General features: G+C 42.2%; 1 protein-coding gene across 3 annotated transcripts in view; it reads left to right on the top strand.

Moving 5' to 3' along the window:
• CADM3 (cell adhesion molecule 3) overlaps positions 1 to 23928 on the top strand; it is a 617404-nt gene that overhangs the window by 435961 nt on the left and 157515 nt on the right. For all 3 annotated transcript variants that reach the window (XM_068253277.1, XM_068253276.1, XM_068253274.1), the window contains one exon: positions 2902 to 3072. In XM_068253277.1, coding sequence (XP_068109378.1) covers positions 2902 to 3072 — 171 coding nt within the window. The remainder of the gene's footprint in view (positions 1 to 2901; positions 3073 to 23928) is intronic.

Raw genomic sequence — 23928 nt, 5'->3', positions numbered from 1 at the left:
TGTCCATAAAGAGGAACTTTCACCCAGGATTGAACGTTATCCCAATCCGTATCCTATACTGCCTTTCCCACAAGAAATATTTACATTTTCTTAAATAGATTATCAGTGACATCTGATTGGCTGATATTGTGGTGAAATCCCTTCCATAGTGTGATGTCAGGGCCATGGCCCTGATAGTTTCCTGTCTGTGAACCTCGTTTCATTGTAGGAAATAACAGCTGACAATGTATATTTTGGTGTTTATGGATAATGGAAGTTAGTGCTGTCTGTTTTTTCCCTTCTCTGCTAGCAGGAAAGATGATGACATGCAGGCTCATGCTAGATCAAACAACATGAACGAATTACACAGCGGGCCCCAGGCGCAATGACAGTAACAGTATTAGGAACATTTTGGGATTTTAACTCTTCCCTATACTTTAAAAATAATTTATTGTTTGCTTTACTTATATGTCCCCCTCACTCTTGGAGAGTTTTTCTCAGAAAATGAAGGATACTCACAGATGAGGACACAGAGCAGCAATACAAATTTCAAAGAGGTTATAATAATAATCTAATAATAATCCAAACATTTGTATAGCGCTTTTCTCCCATCGAACCCAAAGTGCTCAAGAACTGCAGCCACTAAGGACACTCTCAAGGGGCCACCCTGCAAGGTTAGGGAGTCTTGTCTTGAACCCCTGGTACTGACCCAAGCCAGGATTCGAACCTTGGTCTTCCCATGTCAAAGGCGGTGCCCTTAACCAGTCCACTATCCAGCCACCACTAACCCCTTTCCAAACCCCACATAATGTTTGGTTTTACACTCAAAATGCAATCACCAATATACACGAGATACATTAATCACTTTAGTTAAACAAAGTGCTGCTATACCGGAAAATGGTGCAGCATACTGTACATAACTGCTAAACAAACAATTTTATGACTGAAGCAAGCATGTCCTTTAAATAACTCTTCACAAGAAACATACATTCATTTGTGGCAGCAAAATATTATCTTAAACATTTCTAACATAGTTTCCGGTCAATACATCATCAATTCAAGATATGGGGTTTATTGGAGCCAACACAGTTAAACCCCATATTTTGAATTCTTGGATTTATTAGCATATCAATGGGGGGCGGAGCATACCAAAACTTGTGGTTTGGATAGATAATTTTCTGTCTCCAGGGATCTGTGTTGCTGAAATTCTATGTCTGTGAGGTCATGACACTCTATATTAGATTTCTTACAGATCAAGAAAATGAATGATATCTCCCTGATACCAATCTTATTATGCATTGTAATCAGGGACGGGCCGAGGCATAAGCTGGAGAGGCTCCATCCTCAGGGCGCAGTGTAGGAGGGGGTGCACAATTCATTCAGCTGTCATTCCTAATTGTGTTTGAAGCAGAAAGAAATAAGAAAAGGAGATACATGGAAGTGACTACAAGGCATATAACTAGAGATGAAGGTGTTGGGGGCCCTGGAGTGCCTCTTAGTCTAATAGCAATCAGTGTGTGATGGCTGGGGTGGAGGGATGGAGGGGCGCACTTTGGTGTGTCAGCCTTGGGTGCTGGAGGACCTTGTCCCGGCTCTGATTGTAATATACATTATCACTTTGCACCAGGAGATATTTGGTTATAGTCCAGAAGAAAACGGATTCAAAATTGACTGGAAACCTGTCAAAATTAGCTTTTTACTGCTCATCAAGGATGAGCCGGTAAATATGTAATTTCAGTTTTGACTGCAGCAAAACTAGACTTGTGCGTTGGTGGGTGTGGGCTATAGCAGGGAGTGTTAACTCGCCTATGTTGCCACCTCTGGCTAATGTGCTACATGCTGCTCCCCATCTCCTTGACGCTTCCGCCTGCACAGAAGAACTTCCGACTTTAAACCTGGAAGTGTCCGGAAGATGGAGAACAGCATGCAGCGCATGGGCCAATTTTTCGTACATTTTCAATTGCAAAATGCTGAAAAGTTATTTTAAAGAGAAGATGGAGAATCATCACCTAGGAGAAAACTCAGGAAAAAAAGTTAATTGCATATGGACCAGGGTCTTATATTAATTTTTGCTTCAAAAGGTGCGGTGGGGCTTATTTTAAAATTATGTCTTATTTTTCTGTGAACAATAATATACATTTATTCTTGAACAAGTCATGTCAAGTAGTCATGTCATCACATTATTAAACATCATCTCTACTCTCCAAACCCTCATGAATTTCTTGTGACTCGATTTCCTTTCTCCATGTACAACAATCTGCATTAACTGAGAGTTCAGCACTTGCTAAACCCCTTATAGTTTTGGTCTTGTGGGGTCATTTGGGTGCAATCTTTGATCTTACTTTTTATCATCACAAGTTTGCCTCAGGCAGCAAAAAGTCTACAACTGGCCCTGGTAGCTGTGTAGGTAAACCTTTTACTGCAGCCGTTGGGTGAAGCTATAAGATAGAGCTGTGCATTCCAGAATTGCAACCAATTACATCTAAGTTACAAAGGGGTAGAAAGAAAGGGGAGAGGTGTGATCCTATCTGAAAAACAACACTCTTACAGTCAAAGAATGAATCTTGAGAACATGCCAGCCCATGACATCCATAGAACAACAATTTTAAAAATAATATTTATTAAATATTTTTTTAATGAACTCGTTTTTTTTAGGTCATGCAATGTGACAATACAAAACTATTGATGGAGATGTTCGACTTTGACTGCAGGTCTTTGTTAAACTGTTTAGCAGAGCTCACATACAGAGATCTATACATATCTGTAGAGGGGCGTTCAACCCGCAAATGCCAGGTCACTGTAATAAGGAATATCAGGCCATGTCTGAAGGTCTGTCAAGTATTTTTTGGCTTCCAAAAGAAAGAGATACTCAGATCAACATATCCTGCTGTATAATACATGATGTCACCTTTCACTTTACAGGAGCACAGAACTCTGAGACAAAAGATCCGAATGGCAAAACCTTCACCGTGGTCAGTCTGATCAACTTTCTAGTGACCAAAACGGATGACCAGGCAGAAATCACCTGCACTGTGGGTCATGAGTCAATGCCCAACACGTTCAAATCTTCCAGTCAGAAACTTCAAGTACTATGTAAGTACCATAGTTCCTGCTTATGTAGATCATTATCACTATTTCCATGGATCTCCCTGGTCAAGCATTTGGCCTGGGAAGAGGAAAGTTTATCCCAGTCATGAGATTACATTTAGCTGATTGAGGAGATCCTTGCCAAGTACAAATGTGTTAACTTTGGATTGCTCCTGGACTATCTTCATATAGAATGTTTTGCTAAACATGCCTGTTAGTATGTCGTCTGGTGGGTGATGTGCCCTCAGGGCAGTCCAAAAATGTCTAATGTTTCTGGAGACCTCAAAAGGCTGTATGAAACTTTGTACTTTGGATATGGTCATTGTTTTTAGCCAGTGTGGAAATGTTCACCTTTTTTCTCCATTCAGAGTGCATATATAGTCAGCTCAGAGCTTTAGACTCCATTCCTACTCTGTATCATGCAGACTTGGGTATTGCACATATGATGGTATCTCAATATATCAGAGGTGATTCACTCTAAGGTGCATAACAATAATCCCATTTTACCGAGCAATCAACCTTCCAATCTGAAATGTTCCAATTGGAAATCCTGCATCAGATCCATAAATTGAATAAAAATTATAACCAATCCAATCATTTCAGATAGAATCATTGCAAAAACATTGATCGATAATCCGTTTGATGATATGATTTTTGTTGTGCATTGGTACAATCAACAGTATCTGACGTGGTCCAGTCCGATCATAAGTGGGCACTTTAAGATATAAGTGCTTGGTGAAATATAAAAATTTTGACTGGCCAACCATGTCACACTAGCCCCTTCCCCTGTATTGCTGACACAGAGTTGCTTCTTTATAGAGGTTGGACATGTGTTCACTCCTACCTTATTTTCCAACAAGTTTCGTCATGTCATACAAACATTTGTTGGTTCTCAATGTGTGACAAGTGGTGACTAGCAGCTTTCTTTTACCATGGGACACTTAAGTCAAACAAAAAAAATGAGTTTTACTCACCTAGGGCTTCCAATAGCCCCCTGCAGCTGTCCGGTGCCCTCCCTGTCTCCCTCCGATCCTCCTGGCCCCGCCAGCAGCCACTTCCTGTTTCGGTGACAGGAGCTGACAGGCTGGGGACGCGAGTGATTCTTCGCATTCCCAGACACATTAGCACCCTCTATGCTGCTATATGGTATATGATATATGCTATAGCAGCATAGATGGCGCTATTGTGGCCAGGAACGCGAAGAATCACTCGCGTCCCCAGCCTGTCAGCTCCTATCACCGAAACAGGAAGTGGCTGCCGGCGGGGCCAGGAGGATCGGAGGGAGATGGCGAAGGCAACGGACAGCTGCAGCTGGCTATTGGAAGCCCCAGGTGAGTAAAACTCATTTTTTTTGTTTGACTTAAGTGTCCCTTTAAGCAAAAAAATAAAGTGAGAAAAATAAAGTGCCTGTGAATGACTGTGTTCTAATGTAAGTAATGATTATGAGAAGAGGTAGATAATTCAATCATAAGAGTTAACTACACTCCATATAAAACATATATAGGTTAAGAGGAAAAAAAATTCTTCGAGAAACCAGAACAATAGAGTTAGCTCCACAGATCAGTATCCACTTTATTATATCAAAAATAAAAAAATAAATCAGTAAAAAGTTATTGTCAGAGATAACATGAATCTTTGAGGACATATAGTCATCAACACACTTTCTCATGTAGATCATAAACTTGATGACATTGGTTACAGAAAATATAAGCTTTCATTACAGAAGTTTTTTTTTAGTTTATTTCAAACAACGACACTAGTCCATTTGGGGTTGATTGTAGACTCTTAATCAGGCCTTTACAAAGTGTATAAAGTCTCAAAATAGCCAAAAAAATTGAAACCCATTAGCAGCCTCTATATGTCTACTCTGGCAAGCATCAAATGTCTCCAATTGTTTGAATCACTCATTTTTGCATTCAACTTTTGGCTATTTGAGACTTTTTATGCTTTGTCAAGGCCTGATGAAGGGTCTACAATTGACCCAAAACGTACTAGTGTCGTTGCTTGAAAAAAAAAACAACCTTCTGTAATCAAAGCTTATATTATCTGTAGCCAATATCATCAAGTTTATGATCTTGAGAAAGTGTGTTGATCACCAAGTCCTTGAAGAGTCATGTTATCTTTGACAAGAAGCTTGATGATATTGGCTATAAATAATATAAGCTTTGATTACAGAAAGTTTTTTTTTTTTACAAGCAACGACACTAGTTTTGGGTCGATTGTAGACCCTACATCAGGCCTTTACAAAGTATAGAAAATCTCAAAATAGCCAAAAATTAAATGCAAAAGCAGTCTCCGTGCTTCAACTCTGGCAAGCAGGATGGTGCATACTGACATCTGCTTGAATCAGATGTCTCAATTTGTATGAATCACATGTTTTTGTATTCAATTTTTGGCTCTTTGGGACTTTCTATGCTTTGTAAAAGACCGATGAAGGGTCTTCAATCGCCCTGAAACGGACTAGTGTCGTTACTTGGAAAAAAAAAAAAACTTCTATAATCAAAGCTAATATTATCTGTAGCCAATATCATCAAGTTTGTGATCTTCATGAGAAAGTGTTTTAATGACCAAGTTTTTGAAGAATCATGTTTTCTTTGACAAGAAGTTTTGACTGAAAAATGTTTGTATTTTTGATATAATAAAGTGGAACTAACTCTGTTGCTGTAGCTTCTCAAAGATTTTTTTCCTCTTAACCTATTAATGTGTTCTAATGTAACCCAGATGAGGGTAGCAAACGTGCCACCTTTTAGAAGTCCATTGTCCAGTCCAGGTTTGCTGAAGAATGTATGTTGCAGGGGATGTAATTAAAACAAAAATGGAATGTGGTGGTAGGACCACACCAGTATCACAATGGTGTGTTGATAAAGCAGGCTTGAATTTATAATATCTTCAAGGTAACCTTTGACTGTAATGCTATATAACCTTATATATAGCTGTGCACATGAATTGAATGAAGTTATGAAGACATTTGACATTTATACAGTGACATTTACAGGTGCAGGTATAGAGCCCATCACCTGAGACTGAAGGCTGTCTAGATATGGTTTTATTTTTAGTTATTTTGAGGGCCACTATGTATATATAAAATTGCATTTTAAAATGACCTCTGTCTTGTGTCATACTGGCATTGGCATTTATTTCTCGATTTTGTTTGTAAAAGTGACTTTCTGTGACTTTATACTTGTTTCTAGTGTTTATTCCTTTTAAAGCTACAATTATTCACCAGTGGTTTATCTTCTACAATGTCCAGATCACAAGAAAAAAAAAGCACAATTAAGCGGAGGAGAGAGGTACACTTAATTCCAATAATCACCCATTTATTTATCACCTAGCTCCCTTTTTTTTACCTGATGAAGCTGTTGAGAAACCCACAAAACTCATTGTATAATGAGCCTAATAAATCGTTAAATGTTGGTGATTATTGAAGATTAGTCTACTTCTTTCACCTTTTAATTGTTTTTTACATTTTAATTGTTTTTTGTGACTCCCTTTGTCAATTATTTGTATGCTATCCTGTTTGGAGGTGACAGTTTTTGGATGTATCCCAGAACTGAGTGGGGTCAGGCGTAATCTCACTGCCTTGTAGTTGGTAACCTTTCAGGTGACTTGTGTTAGTGAGGACCCGCCTTCATTTATTTTCAGCTACCCAACTGTGCTTGTGACATATTGTAGGATTTGCTCGCACTTGTTTTTTTTTTCTTTTTTCTTGCCTTTGTGATTCCAATTTAACAACATGCCTGCTTAAACTATTATCAAAGCTAATTGTAAACAGTTTTGTGTTTCATTGTCTGTTGGTTTATCTATCTGATTTGGATGTTTGCTAATGTTATCATGCAACATTAAACTATGTTTAACCTCCCTGGCGGTAAGCCCGAGCTGAGCATGGCGACGGGGGAAGCCCTACAAGAGATCCCGTTCTTTGAACGGGATCTCTTGATCTCCGTTCGCCGAAGGCGATTGGAGGGGCTGGGGGGATGCCGCTCAGCAGCGGCTATCATGTAGCGAGACATTGTCTCGCTACATGAAAATTTTTTTTTTAAAATAAAGGTATTTGCTGCCCCCTGGCGGATTTTAACAAACCGCCAGGGAGGTTAAAGAATGAACCATCACCGCTTTAAAATCAATGAGGGTAAAATGGACACACCAGTGGGCCAACACTTCTGTGAACCAGGACACAGCATGCATTATCTAAAAGTACTTGTTCTTAAAGTGGATCCGAGGTGAACTTTTACTCATTGCATAATTGTGCTCCTTTTCTATTGTTTATAGGGCATTCCTCAAGCCAAATACTTTTTTGTTTTTGTTTTAATTCACTAATTCCCTATAAACTAAATAAACCACGCCCACAGGTTTTCAGAGAGCCTTGGCAGTAGCAAGGGTTCATGGGAGCTACGTCTGGGCAGGAGGAGGAGGAGGTGTTACTAGCCATTTATTTCAGAGGCAGAGGGGAGGACGGAGGAGGGGGGATTAGGTTTTTTTCACAGGCTGAGTGCTGAAGATGCAGATCAGCTTGCCTCTGTGTAATGTTTACAAAAAATTGGCTGCTGTCATTGTATCACAGGAAGAAATAATAATTTTCTATTAAAGCTGTTTGCAGCTAGATTTGCTGTGTAAACTATCTAAACTTTAGATAAGATATATAGACAAGTTACTTGTTATAGTTAGTTTATCATCTTGGATCTGCTTTAAGGGTAACTTCAAAAATGAACAATCAAGAAAAATTTAGTGCAAATTTATGAAAATGTTCAAGACATTAACAGAAGGTTTAAATTGTGGAACAGGATTCATGACTACTTATGTAACATGATTGATTTGGCTTCATGATCTTCAGAAACCTGCTGGATTTCATGTATGGTTGCACTAACTCACTGGCTCCAGCCTGCTGATCACCTGACACACACCTGATAAACAGTAACCAGCACAACTGTCATCTTCGTGTTTACCATTTATCTGCATTAGTGTTTTACTCCAGCTAACATCTGGAAATATGCCTGAAGAAGGGGACTAGATCCCAGAAAGCTTGCATAATTTAACTCTATCAGTTATCCCATTAAAAGGTATTATTTTTTTACAAAACGTTGTTTTTTCTACCTATATAATTTGTTTGGCTAACACGGTACAGAAACTTTTTTGCTACTATCGTGCATGATGCAGAAAACCATAATCACATACCTTATTGTGCACTAATCAATGCAGTGTCCCTTGCCTTAATTAGCTACAGGCATAACGTTTTCTATTAACCAAGCTTCATTTTGGACTAAATTTTATGCACATTCAAATTTGCTCAATAATTATGAAATAAAAACAGAGACAGAATTCATTTGTACATTATTTAGACAGTGTTTGCCCATTGGAAATCATTCCGCTCCCTGATTTACTTTCTGAAATGTATCGCAGGCAGCAACATTTTTAGTACTGACAGGTGATCTCTGCAGAATGTTTGTTTACTAGGAGTTCTAAAGTAAATAGAATAGATTTCAGTGTCTCCGATTGCTCTGATGGGAAGAATTATGCATAATAAACATTCTAGGCTAAGCCTCAGAGGGAGGGCAGGGCTACATACCAATATACAGTAATACTGTACTTAACTATAGGAAGTGTTTCTGATACTGAAACCAGGACAATTACTGAATAATTTACTGCATTGTACTATATGTTGTTACAGTTCCTTTTTAAACTGTACCAGAGACCAAAGAACAGAAAGAACTGATGCTAACCCAGGGCTTCCTCCAGCCCCTTAAACACGTCTAAGTCCCTCAACGCCCTCCCGCGGTCTGCCGTTCAGCCGCAGTAACTGGTTCAGACACGTCAGTCGGGATCTTCTGCACATGTGCGGGAGGTCAGTGCATCTGCAGAAGACCCTGACTGACGCAACTGAACCAGTTACTGAGGCTGATTGCGGCTGAACGTTGGACCGCAGGAGGATGGCGAGGGACTCAGACGTGCTTATGGGGCTGCAGGAAGCCCCGGGTAAGTATTGATTCTTTCTATTCCTTGGTCTCTGATTTACTTTAGGCACAAGAATAATGGATTGAAATGTGAATGTAAATATGTGTGTAACAGCAACAGATACAGCATAATGCAGGTTCATCCATCAGCCCCCAAGTCTTTTTTGGGCCCAATTCAATTACATTTTTCTCCTAAGTTTTCTCCTAGGTGATATTTTCACATGTTACCAATAAAATGACTTTTAAGCCCCCAGCAAGCAAGAAAATACCAAGAATAATTTTTGATGGCACTTTTTTTTCCTACTTTTTGGTACTTTTTCAGTTCCACTTGCAGAGTGCTGAAATTTTTTTAAACAGAAGACATAAAATTATCTCCTAGGAGAAAACTTAAGGTACACATAGATCTAGCAACTTGGCAGACGATCAACCATCTGATTTGAGAATAATTATCGAATCGGATATGAAAATTGATGCCGCCAAGTGCTTACCAATCCACGATGTGATCAATTTTGGGCAGAGCATGTTGATTGAACGTGCTGCAAGATGTCAAGTCGTCACGGACGATCAAGTGTGCGGCGGTAACGGCAAGCAATATTAGGTTGAGCGACGAAACCCCAGGCGCTGTTGTCGCAGTGTATAAGGGCTCGTTTCCACTAGTGCGGTGCGAATCGCTGGGATTCCACCGCTGACAAAATCGCATGCGGATGCGATTCCGCATGCGATTTTTGCCGCGATTTCGCGTGCGAATTCGCATAGGCAGGGTCTATGCGAATTTAACCATGTCACTGCCTGGTCCAATTTGCATTACTTTGCGTGCGAATTCGCACGCGAAATCGCGGCAAAAAACGCACGCGCGTTTTCCCTATCAAATACATGGGCTGCGATTCGCCTGCATTCCTCACGCAGGCGAATTCTGCAGGCCCTACCGTGCAGAAAAATTCTGCACACAAAAACGCGCGTTTAAAATGACAAGTGGAAACAGTCCTATCCACTTTCATTGACTATGCGAATTCGCATGCAGGCCACGCATGCGAATTCGCCCTAGTGGAAACGAGCCCTTAATGTGCATATTACCTATCCTGTGTCATAGTGCCCATCCGTCTTTTGAATCTTCTGCTTTTCTATTAGCTGCATAGATGCCGCCTGCGCATAACACGCGGCGCGTGTGTCACGTCACACACTCGCCATGCCATCAGCGCTTATAGGGCTAGTGGCGGAGTGGCGGATTCGGAAGATGGACAAGCACCGCGACGTAGGACAGGTAATGTATAAATGCACACATACATTCACATTTATACACTGCAAGGATAGCGGCAAAGCGGTGGACACGGCACAATCTGCCGATTCCCGGGAGATTTCAGCATGAAATTGATCAGGAATCGGCCTGCGGTGAATGGGCAGTCAACAGATCTCTCTCCGATCAGAGAGAGTTCTGTCTCTTGGTTGATCTGCCCATACATCGTCTGATGTATCGGCAGCTTTAGGAGATAAAGTGAATTGAATAAGAGCCTTTGTGTAGAACAGTTTGATCTATCTGGCTAGCTAGCTCTATGCCTTATATTCTGAAATTGTGACCCAGACTTCAGATCCTGAGCTATAAGGAAGCTTAATCCTCTTTTTCAGAAGTTAACAGTCATGCACTCATCAGAAATGGAAGCAGGAAAGTGCGTTATAAAAGACATTGACTTGCGTAAAATACCTTTTATCATTCCCACCTCCTACCCTTGCTTTTCATTGTCCACAATTCAATTACACGAATCTGAAGAAATGAAACTGGTCAACTCATAAATTGAAACTTTCCTGAATGCAAATGTACAGTCACCTAAATGCCAGTTCACATTGTTGCCAGCTTTATCTGTATTCATTCATTCAGATCTGCAGGAAACATATATGACTAAATTACATTATGGTCATTATTCTGCCTGGCTTCATTCACATATAGATTACAACTATGATAACCTAATGGGTTTGTGAAGGGAAATGAGTTCAAGATGTTACGTTCATGTCATTGCTGAGTTCCTGTTAAATAACCGGCTCTGACGCAAGCAGACAGGTCACCTTCAGGTTGTGATATAGGAGTGTATATTAAAGTGAACCTGAGGTCAAAATATACTGATGAGATAAACAATTGTATTTATCTGCTTACTCCTAAAATGACTTTTTTTAGATACCCCATGGATTTATTTTATATTTAAACATTCACAAAGTAGACTGAATGTTTTGTTGCCTCTGCTCAATGACAGTCAATTAAGTGTCCCAGAGTTAAAATACATAAACTATTGACCTTTTTCTATCTCTCCCCTGCCCTCAGAAGTTGTATTCTGCCAGGAAAACTTTTATGGCTTGAATTAGCTTATCAGTGAAGTTTACAAGGTACCGACAAGACAGAACCTGTCACTTGCATGCTTAAAAATCAACTCTTTCAGGCAGCAAAATAAACAAAAAAGATAAACAGCCTGGTTATTAATGTTTTGTACTGTAAATACACATTTACCTTGTCATGTCATATGTCGCTTCAGGTCCACTTTAAGCCATGTACACACACTAGACTAAACTCAGCACAGGCGGCAGTTTGGGTCCATACTGCCTAAGGAATCTAGCATGTGCGCAGCTTCCCGAATACATTGTTTAAGGATTGGAAACTTTAAATGTAGAAAGTATAATTCCTCACCTTTTCCTCATGCCAGAAGCCGCTCTATAGTGTGCTTCTAGTGATGGTCATAATGGGCAAGTACAACTACGCATTGCTATGTTGTATTTGCCAAGAATGGTGTTACATGGAGTGTGCTTGCCCCCCCCCCCCCCCCCACACACACACACACACACACACACACACACACACTCCTTGAGAACAACAGATATAAAAATCTGACACCTGTGGCAGCAGTGGGTTCCAGGCATCTGGTTGTGAACCTGCAGTCAGGCCCGCACCACAACTCCGACATCACAGTTTCCAACCAAGACACCCCCAATAGCAGCAGGTTAGCAGATGTGTAGTGACTGATCAGGCATGCTGGATCCAGACAGCTATCTATCTATCTATCTATCTATCTATCTATCTATCTATCTATCTATCTATCTATCTATCTATCTGTCTGTCTCTCTCCATTAGTGATGATAGTAATGTGCTACTTATGATTTTGTGAAATTTTGCATAATCTTGTAATTAGGATTATGATCGTAAGGGAAAAACTTAAAAACTATGATCATTTTGGTAATTGCGCTCATTTTGCGAACTAATTTTTAAGCGTAAAACATGAAATCACGATTTTTTTGTCAGCCGTAATTTTTCCGTAATTATGCTAAATTATGAAATTAAGAATCTTTCTATCTATCTATCTATCTATCTATCTATCTATCTATCTATCTATCTATCTGTCTGCCCCTCAGTCTGCCCTCCTAGCAGTGATCGATAGTCTTTCTCTCCATCTGTCTATTTATACAGTAGTTTCTGCTGCTGTAATAAGAGAGAATTGCACTTCAGCAGAATTTCTTCCCACATTAACATGTTTTCTGTAAAAATACTTAGTCCACACTTTTAACGCTGTGCAAACATTAAACATGAATTAAATGAACAGCGTTTCAATTGATTTAATTTATTACTATGTATTTTTTCATAATTAAATATATTGGAAAATTAATGCAATTTGACGCTGAAGATTTGTATCTGGGTGATAAGTTTCCTGGAATCATTTTTCATGAGATAATATTGAGCTGCTTGTGAGCACTCCCTATATCTAAACCCACTTGCCTGTTACTTCATTATGAGCCCAGTAATGGCAGGAATCCCCGCCTCTGTGCGGGTCAGTTTTGTGGACCATACCATACTAGATATTTAGTTAAATTGATAATACCAGATGGGTGTAATGAACTAGATTAGAAGATACCATTTGCTTCCTGGGGAATACTACTAGCCAGTTCCATCCCCATCACTGCTCCAGGATCCTTAGTCTGTGCTACATTGGTGTTTGCATTGCCCTGCCATCTGCTGGCAGCTTTTGGGTACTGCTTAGAGGAATGCTGATACCAATAGTCTGATCAGTCTACTGTGTTTTTCCTGTGGTTGCTGTATTCTATTATTACTATGTCACTTTGTGTTTCTCTTTTGCTTTAACATACAGTAAAAATGGGTAAAGCTACCATTCAGGTTGCCTTTATAGGGCTTATCTTTAGGGTTACAGAGACACATTCCACAGTACTAGTAAGTTTTCTTGCAATTTCTTAGTCCTAGACAATGTCATACAGAAGACTATTCCATTGATAGTAATGATTTTCTATTGACTGTTGAAATTATGTTTACAAAATGCACACTGCTAGATAATAGCAAAACGATGGCCACGATTCAATAAATTCTTCTACTACGTCCAAAACTGAAAAAAAATACAGAAAACCCTGTTTAATTGCAATTTGACCAGGGAAATAACAATTGCCCTGCGACCCCCACCATCACTGGGAGCTGGGGCAAAGGGGGTCCACTACAGTCAGAAAATGCAGAGTTAAATGGAGAGCAGCTTCTGTGTAGCCACACGCTTGGAGCCTGTCACATGACGGGGGCCATATGGTTATTGGTTGCACATTACAGAACTGCACAGAAGAGGGAAGGGAAGAAAACCTGTGCTGCCTGTTAACTCTGCATTTTCTGACATGAGCGGACCCTTAGCCCCCAGGCCCCGAGGAAGAGGGTGAGCTGGGCGAAGCAGGCAATTTGGGCGTCACCTAGCGCCAGAAGTTTTGGCGCCGCCATAGGCTCCTATTGAAATATCGGCATTGAAGGGTCATTTTGGGCACCCAAGGTGCCCGATAAATAGTAAGTGTTGCTACAGGTGCCCAAATAACTCCGCAATGCTGATATTTCAATAGGTGCCTTCGGCAGTGCCCTAGAAATTAACCACTTGAGGACCGCAGTGTTAACCCCCCCCCCCTAAAGACCAGGCTATTTTTTACTTAAGTGACCACTGCAGCTTTAAGGCCAAGCTGCAAGGCCGCACAACACAGCACACAAGTGATTCCCTCCCCCCTTTTCCCCCCACAAACAGAGCTCTCTGTTGGTGGGGTCTGATTGCTCCACAGTTGTTTATTTTTTTTTAATAAATATTTATTTTATTCATTTTTTAATAAATTTGGCCTTTTTTTTAATTCCTTTCCCCTGCTCCCTCCCCCCCCCCCGCCAGCCAATCAGCGTGATCGGCTGTTATAGGCTTCAGCTTATGACAGCCGATCACTCCCCAGCCTGTGGAGGGGACAGCTGTGTCACACGGCTGTCCCCAGTTCAGCGCTGCTGCAGATCGCAGCGCTGTACATGTAAATAGACGGAGATTGCACCGTCTAACAGTCTCCCGAGATCGCCGCTCGGAGAGTGAAGGTGGGGCGGAGCTCCGCCCCCCATGCAGGAGATGCGCGCGATCTCCTGCAGTAGCCGGCTCCAGGACCTGACGCCAATTGGCGTTAGGCGGTACTGGGGCTGCTGCTGCGTTCATGCCCGTTGGCGTGACACGGTCGTTAGGTAGTTAAGTTATTTTTTTCTGGTGGGGTGGGGGCGGCTATTGGGGGTGGGTGCGATTAAGGTTAGGCATGGGGAGGTTAAGGGTTAGGCGTCAGGTAAGTAGTTTGTGGGGTAGGGATTAGGTATCAGGTAGGTAGTTTGTGCGGGGGGGGGTGGAGTTTAGAGTTAGGCATCAGGCAAGAAGTTTGTCCAGGGCGGAGCGGGTTAGGAGTCAGGTAGGTAGTTTGTGTGTGTGGGGTTAGCTGTCAGGTGGGCAGTTTGTGCAGGGTGGGGGTTAGGGTTTGGCGTCAGGAGGGAGGGTTCTGTGTGAGAGTAGGGTTAGGTTTAGCCATAGCATTATATCAGTATTTGTTTACAGATATTTTACATTTTCATGTGATTTGGGCTGGGCACCCAAATTTCCTTGCATCTTTTTTCGATATGGCCCGGCCGGCAGATCTATATCTTCTGATGCTTATCTTCAAAAATTCTTTATCTTGAGCATCAGTTTGCCTTTTAGATGCACAAGAAATAAATATCAGCAAGGCCTGCAGCACACAATGCATAAACATAATATCTTGGCTGCCTAGCCTATATTTTATTAGATTCCAGATTCTGTTAGTTGATAGTTTTGCACCTAGGGGACCTCTCTGTCTTTTTCCTGGTTGAGGGCTGCGTAGCTTATGACATGCAGGGGAATGAATGAACAGTGCGGCGGAATTTCAAATCCTGCATTTGTGTATGACAGTCAGAGGGAAGGTGCAGCCGGAAAGTTAATTTGTTTTTATAGACAGACTCAGAGTTTTCTAAACTGATTACAGGGTGATGTTATGTGGCAGTTCTACTTACAAATAGTGCTTAGCATAGTATTTTCTTCAGCAAAACTGCATTTTCAACACATCTTTGTCAGATTACATATTGTAAGTCAAGGCCACTGTAAGTAATTTTCATTATGTTGTTGAGAGGATAGCTTTACCCAAATCATGACTCGCGGTGTGCAGACTGATCTGTAATGCATGGATTCTAGTGTGCTAGTCCTTTACATCGATTTGCAGTTCACTGGGTTCAGAACTCTTACAGTATACCTGAACTGAGGGGGATAGGGAGGCTGCTATATTTTTTTGATTTAAGTAACACCAGTTGCCTGGCTATCCTGCTGATCCTCTGCCTCTAATCTGTTTAACCCATAGACCCTGAACAAGCATATGCAGGTGTTTCTGATATTTTTGTCAAATCTGACAAGATTAGCTGCACGCTTGTTTCTGGTGTGATTCAGACACTACTGCAGCCAGATAGATCAGCAGGCCCGCCAGGCAACTGGTATTGTTTAAAAGGAAATAAGTATGGCAGCCTCCATCTATGTCTCTCGTGTCATGGTTCCCTTTAAACAATGCTGATTGCCTGGCTGTCCAGCTGAGCCATTTCTGAACAAATATGGTGATCAGGATTGGGGCTTGTTTCCACTAGGGGTGGATCCTCCCAATTTCATGAAACTAACCCGGATCTGGAATTGCAGCCCACTGAAGTCAGTTAGCTGTAAATGGCAGGGGGAAAGCAGAGCCTCTGGCATCACTCTCAGGCTCCCTGCACACTGCATGCGTTTCCGATTTTTAATTTTTAAATTTTACATCCGATTCCGATTTCTAATCGTTACTGCATGCTGTGTTTTTTCCTCCGTTTTTCTGTTGATTGTATTCTGGGAAAATCGGAATTGCAAATCGGAATCTGAAACGGAATTGCAAATCAGAATCGGAAATGGAATCGGAATCGCAAAACGGATTTGCAGTGTGCAGGGAGCCTCATGCTGTTTGTATATTCTGGGCGCTGTGTAGAGTCTGCAGCTTCTGATTGGCTGTTGTAAAGCATGTGACTCTAAACTGTGCAGCACTGGAGTGCCACAGGAAGCACTGTGAGCATCGGCATCAACAGGCAGCTCTGCTCCTCTCCTGGTGCCTGCAGACCGAACACACACAGGCAGTAGTACGGTGCTGTCAGGAGAAGGAGAAGGGAGAAGGCCGTGGAGGGAGAGTGGAAGGAGGAGGCAATGAGGGTTAGAACGTGGGACACAAGATTTGGCGCGTAAAAACAGGACTGTCCCGCCAAAATCAGGACTGTTGGGAGCTATGCTTATTCACGTGCTTTTTTTCAGGTGTGTGATTCAGACTCTACTGCAGCAAAACAGACTGCCAGGCTCTTTTGTTTAACCGTTTAGCAGCCACATAAAGTGAAACTTAATTTGGCTTCGGGGATGCATTTTTCCCTTTATAGTCAGCTGTCCAGATGGATGGATTGGCTTCTTCTCTCCTCATCTGCAGTGATGCAATCCCTACAGGTCTTCTGGGTCCTGATCACATCCGATCACATGATATGACATGTGATCGGAATACAGAGGACGGTATCAGCATTACAGTCCCACTCAATGGGGGCCGGGCCAAGGGGGTCCACTCTGGTCAACAAATGCAGAGTTAAATAAGGAGCAGCGGCAGAAGAGTGTTATACATTACCTGCTTCCGGCGGATCACCGGGTCCTCCTCACTCGTCTTCTGTGTAGTCGCACACTTGGCAGCCTGTCACATGACACACATTAGGCGTCCTTTTTAAAAAAAATATTTAGCGCTAAGGTATCCTTTATACATGCAGAGATGTGTTTTCAATGTTTTCTCTTACATTTTTATCCTTTCTCTTCTGCCAGGCAACTCAGTTATTTGATTCATATGGACCAAAAGGAATGCTTGGCAGGAAATTCAAATAAGCTCTAGTGGGTAGATTTGAATTCCCTGCTGATGGCTTGACTGAAATTTCTGCTTGCAATTCTCATTGGTTACTCCAAACATTGCCAGAATCCACAGACCGTTGGCAGATCTAGAAGGCTCAGCAACTGCAGGGCTGTCTATCAAACCTTAAAACCACAACCAAAGACATGACAAAGTCCTGGGTTCAACCAAGCAGAAAGCTATTGCTTTTAATGCAGAATTTCCCGTAGAATATACAGCATAGACTGACTGACACAGATGTTGGGGGGTGGGGATATCTCGAGATTGCCTTATTAAAGGAGGCATCCTGCTCCCGCACAATTATACCCTATATTATTGCGTACGTACAAAAAGGGCGCCTGGACAAAAAGGGCGCGGGGTGTAAACTCTAAATAATAATTAATCATTAATAGGGTTTATAAATATAGTGTGCTATATTTCGTTTACAAATAATGTTTAACAAAATTATAAATCATTAAATAATGTTTATTAAATCGGAAATTGTGAAAACGTTAATCTTCCCTGTTTCAAAAGTTAAACTTATAATTACGTTTATAAAAAAACCAATAATATATGTTTAATTGTTATAATTGTATATTATTGTGAATAACCGTCATTTATGGTTTGTTCTTATAATAAAATCTGAAAATATTGTTTATAAAGATGATATAAATATAACTACGTTCGTAATAAGTGTTGTAATACATTAGTAATTATTACTAAAATTTTACTAAAACTATACCTAAGCCTACTCTTACATAGAACCCTACCTGTACCTATCCCTAACCCCTAGACTCCCCTGTTGGTGCCTAAACCTAAGACCCCCCTATTGGTGCCTAAACCTAAGACCCCCCTGTTGGTGCCTAAACCTAAGACCCCCCTGTTGGTGCCTAAACCTAAGACCCCCCTGTTGGTGCCTAAACCTAAGACCCCCCCCTGTTGGTGCCTAAGTAACCCTCCCTGTACCTACCCCTAACCCCTAGACCCCCCTCTTGGTGCCTAAACCTAAGACCCCCCTGTTGGTGCCTAAACCTAAGACCCCCCTGTTAATGCCTAAACCTAAGACCCCCCTGTTGGTGCCTAAACCTAAGACCCCCCTGTTGGTGCCTAAGTAACCCTCCCTGTACCTACCCCTAACCCCTAGACCCCCCTCTTGGTGCCTAAACCTAAGACCCCCCTGTTGGTGCCTAAACCTAAGACCCCCCCCTGTTGGTGCCTAAGTAACCCTCCCTGTACCTACCCCTAACCCCTAGACCCCCCTCTTGGTGCCTAAACCTAAGACCCCCCTGTTGGTGCCTAAACCTAAGACCCCCCTGTTGGTGCCTAAACCTAAGACCCCCCCTGTTGTTGCCTAAGTACCCCTCCCTGTACCTACCCCTAACCCCTAGACCCCCCTATTGGTGCCTAAACCTAAGACCCCCCTGTTGGTGCCTAAACCTAAGACCCCCCTTTATTATGTGGATAATAATGTTTTACTAATTGTGGATTCAAAAAATATTTTGCAATTTATGTTACGTACTGATCGCTTTATTTTGTGAATAATAATGTTTTATCGCTTTATTTTGTGAATAATAATGTTTTACAAACAGTAAGGGATAAAACTTTAAATAATGTTTTAATTATTTAAATAAGATAAATATGTTTAGTATTTTCATAAACGTTATTCGGCACGGGTGCATTTTATAAACGTAAATCACCACAAGTTCAGTTATAAATCATTAAACATCGCCGGGCGCCGTTTGTAAACTTTATTTAGCTCCTGGCGCCGTTTATAAACTTTATTTAGCTCCGGCGCCCTTTTTTCCTACTCGGCGCCCATTAAACTCTATTTATTATGGGAGTGAATGGCGGCGCCCTTTTTGTCCACTAGCGGCATGCGCCCTTTTTTCCCAGCTCCATATTATTACCCCAACCGGCTCCTGGACTCTGTAAGGGGGGGGGGGGGGGGGGTGAGCCCCTTTTGTGTCCATAACATAAGAACTAGGGTTCTTTGGAAAAGGTGAGAGGGAGGCTTTGCTGATCTTCTTTTGCAGAACATTCACTGTTGCTATGGCCCATATTACCTGATATTGGTTAGAAAGCAGGCCCCCACGCCTTGTGTGCTATAAATTCCCTAGGGAATATCTGTCTGCATGTGGGGGAGGGGTTAATAAAGATTAGGTGTGGGGGGAGGGGGTTGTTTGTTTTTAAATACAAACACTTTTTTTCCCATGTCCAACTTTTTATGTAATTCACATGCACATATGCATACAGTAGTTCTGTCAAAAATGTTTTAACAGGCCATCAAACAACACACGCATGACCACTGCCGTGGGTGTAACAATAACCCATGTGATGCCCGCCATCACAGGGGGACGGTGGCCTAGGGGCTCACTTCTGGTTAGGTGCAGAGTGAGGCAGTGGAGCGTCATACATTACCGGCTTCCAGGGGAGCAACATGTCCCCTTCATTCACATCTTCAGCCATGTCATCTATCTCCTTATGGCGCATAATGCATGCAGGGGGCCGGTGGTCTCAGTTTAGCAGGGGGCACCCAGAGAGTTCAAGTTATGCCCCTGGCCACTGCACATTTAAGTTATTAATGGGCGAGTGGCTGCCACATTCAGCACTCTCTCTTCATTTCGGTGGAGCCATGCGCAGTTCTCTAGCATCTAAGAGTGGCTTCTGGTATACAGATTAGAATGGTAGCTAATTGTTTGGTATTCTACTGTATTGCCTGCTGTTCAGGCTATTGTAAGAACACTTAAAGCGGAATATAACCCTGCATTTCAACTTTGCTCTAAAACAGTATTTACAGCATATTATATGCAACCAGCATTTTTTTTTTTACTAGACCAGCATTGGAAGGGTTACACACAGAGCTTTAAAGTTCGTGGAGAGAACTGCAGACCCATCCGAAGTTTAGATAGATACATTAAAGCAAAACAAAATGTAACAAGTGAGGAATGTTACACACTCTTTGGCTGTCCTCCAACTCCTGCACAGTCAGAGAGAGTGAGTCACATTCCACAGTTGTTACATTTTGTTTTGATTAAATGTATCTATCTAAACTTCGGATGCATCTACAGTTCTCTCCATGGAACTTTAAAGCTCTGTGTGTAACCCTTCCAATGCTGGTCTAGTAAAAAAAATGCTGGTTGCATATAATATGCTGTAAATAATGTTTTAGAGCAAAGTTGAAATGCAGCGTTATATTCCGCTTTAAGCAGGCCATACACTCATTGTTTTCTCCTATCGTTATAAGGCTAAGTTTATCGCTCTGATCGATTTGAGAAATTGGTGCAGCATTTGGCCTAATCAATCGACCAAACAAGTGATTTCCAGCTGAAATCGCTTGATTGGAAAATTTTGGGCAACCGGTGGCGGATCAGGAGCACATCGCTAGTGGCGTTTGATCCGTCGATCGATGAGAAGGTTCTCTAAACCGGTCCCCTGCATGGCCCAGTTACTGATTCTCCCTGGCATCTACTTCACTTCCATGTCCTTGTATGTCTGTGTGGCGTAATGCAGCCAGGGAATAGACACTAGTGGCCTTTAGTGGTCATAGTGCCCCCAGTGTCTGTCCCCTGCATTACATCACACAGGCATACAAGGACACGGAAGTGAAAAGGAAAGAGCAGCCGGCGGGGAGAAGAGGAGACTGGGATCACATGGTGGACAGGTGAGAACCACGGGGGAAACTGGGACAAGGCAGGCACACAGAATTTCAAAGATTTCATGCTGACATCAATGGGAAATCTGTGTGCAGTGCGGGGAGGCAATCGAGCAGATAGATCCTCTCTCTGAACAGATGATGATCGGAGAGGCATCTGGCTGCTGGCCAGATCGACCAGTGTATGGCCAGCTTAAACTAAGGGACTGCAATCTGCTCCTTATCAGTATTTCAGTGGTATGTGGCAGCATACAGAAGAAGATGACATCAGATGGTAGTAGATAAAAAAACAGATGAAAATAGTTGAAATGTTGGGTTGAGCCCCTCATCCATAACTTTGGACAATGATTCTCTGTAAAGGTGGCTGGGGTTGGAAGCTTTGTCACACACCCTTCTTCAGAGTGCTCATCATTGTTATACACCATGAGGGCTGGTATTGCTTGGTGGCGAAACCCCACACTGCTGGTCTCTGAATACTCTGGTTTATATTTGCCTACATTGAGGACAATGGTTTAATGGGCCCATTTTTTATCACGCTTCATGCCTGAGCGCAGTGCAGTAAAAAATGGCTGCTTCACCTGTTCATTCCACTAGAGCCATGTGCTTTGTGCAATTCCTCACCTTAAATAGCGTTCACACCCAACACAGTTTGCGCATGTTTTTCTATATCGTAAACCAGCGATACAGACCAAGATGTTAATCAGTGGGTGTGTCACGGCGATCCACATGATGTGTGATTATTTTCTGTTTGTGTTGTACCTGCAGAAGCAATTCTTACAGTCGTTTGCACACCTTTGGACACCACACACATTCTTTTTTTACACTGTGCTGCTGAAGATAAATGCAAAACGTATTTTCACACACGACAGGGCGAGGTCTCCGAAAAGAGGTTTCCAAGATTACAAGTAGGAACATTCGCTTTTGGTAATTGCCCCGCAGTAAATTATCACAGATTTAGATATTAACCCTTTTGTGTGCCTTTCCCAGCCTTGCAGGATATGCAGAGCACTGCAGGGAGCTATCATATGTACCTGTTCCAGGCAGCTTCTCCTCTCCTCCACACGCGGTGCTGCAATGTCGACTTCCTCTTCTGATCACATGATTCGAAAGTGTGATTGCAACCCAGGGGATGTCGTCAGTGTTGCAGTGTTGCCCAGTGATGAAAGAGGGGTGGTGGAAGAGTCTCTCATTGACGCCATCCCCTGGGTAACGATCACATGTTATGTCATGTGATTGGAACTCAGAAGAGGCTTCCGGGAATGCAGCGCCACAAGAAGCTGATCCAGCCACCCGGAACAGGTAAATATTTGGAAGTTCCCTGTACTGCTCTGCATAGCTGCATTAGGTAGCAAAACGGCATATGCCGTGAGACGACGCCCTGGCATGTATTACCTATCTGATGCGTGCAGGGCTGCTATGCTAACGGGTTAAACTTGATTGTGTTTAAAATGCAGGTGAAGTGCACATTGCTGGATAAATACTTTACATGGTCTTTAATACAGTTTCTGCTTGAAGTCCAGCTTTACAGCTGGAGAGGCTGGATTATGGATAACGGAAGAAATTAAAGCTGAGGTGTTGCGCTGTCGCATATGAGAGAGTGGAAAATAACAGTATTTATTTTCCCTGCGGACAATCTAATATCCCATTTCCTGACCATGCATAGAAAGCATAGGCCCACAAGCCCGATTTGGAAATGGCGACCAGACTCACGCAACAGAAATAGCTATTAGGGTTTTTGGTTGTATGTAATTTTGCCTGTCTCCGTCAGCTTCGTAAAGCGAGCCACTGTGCTGCTGATCCGCTGAGTGCGGTGTGTCAGTTCAGCTCGCACAGCTGGCGCACAACCCTGCATGCCATCAGCATATAGGTAATAAACGTCTCCGAATGATTAAGATTGGCGTAGGGAAAATAGCGTTGCTTGACTGGGAAATTGTAGCGTGTCTGCGGTTCTGTGCTAGGGAGGGGTTGATGGAAATATTTTTTTTCTGAATTAATATAGAATTCTTGAAAGGCATTCTCTGTGAAAACAAGACGATGAGAGTTCAGGGCAGAAGTGCTAAGCCTGCAGAGCGAGAAGGGATTCTTATGGTTTATCAGCATGTCGTTCCCTGTCCATGGTGCTGAACAGAGCAGGAGTCTTCCTCTTATATGTTTAGCATTATGTGTATTTACGATACCTTAGGGTGTAATTATGCTAATGCTACTGAAATCTTATTGCTGCCTGTAGGAAAAAGAAGCCCACACTCATTCACTGATCCATCTTCACTTTGTCTTCCGGCCTTTTTTTCTGCCAACTCCCTCAATGATCAAAACAAATCTTGATCTTCTTGACACCAGGAAATGCAGATGGTAAGCTGGCAGATTATCTTTGCCTTACAGTGAAAAGAGAAATGGTCTGTCCATCTACCATCTGCGCCCTCTAGTGCTTGGAAGATCAATAGTTGCTTTTGATAATTAAAGGAGATGGCAGGAGGAGGCCTAAAGATAGACAGCAGTAGAATCCATGTAAGAGAAGTAGATATTATTACCAAAGGTTTTTAAAGGGAACCCGAGGTGAGAATGATATGGATGCTCCCAAATGTATTTTCTTTTAGACAGTGCCAGTTCCCTGGTAGTTCTGTTCTGATTAATTTTGTACTGAAGTGATCAGAATATTAATCAGGAAAACAATCGTAAATCAGATCGGACCTTTTGGGAATTATCGATTTGATCAGTCAGTCTGATGAGAAATTGCAAGGTGTGTACCAGGCATTAGAGACATAGGATCATTGAGGGAGCCAGGCAACTTGCATTGCTTAAAGAGAAATAAATTTGACTGTTTCCATCTCACTCTCACCTCGAGTTCTGTGCCTGCGCAGTACACTCCGGACAATGTGGACTTGATTGACACTGGTGCTCACGCAGGCGCAGTAGAGGACGAACTCTGGAGATCAGCCTCAGCACCGATGGGTCCTCGGGCCGGCCGCTGAGAGCAGAGCTGCGGCGTGGGACATGTTAGCTGCCAGGGGCTGGAGGAAGGCCCCGGGT

The sequence above is a fragment of the Hyperolius riggenbachi genome, chromosome 9, assembly GCF_040937935.1.
Source record: "Hyperolius riggenbachi isolate aHypRig1 chromosome 9, aHypRig1.pri, whole genome shotgun sequence".
Taxonomy (NCBI): Eukaryota; Metazoa; Chordata; class Amphibia; order Anura; family Hyperoliidae; genus Hyperolius; species Hyperolius riggenbachi.
Note: the sequence above shows the minus strand (reverse complement) of the source record. Positions and strands in the feature narration are given on the sequence as shown.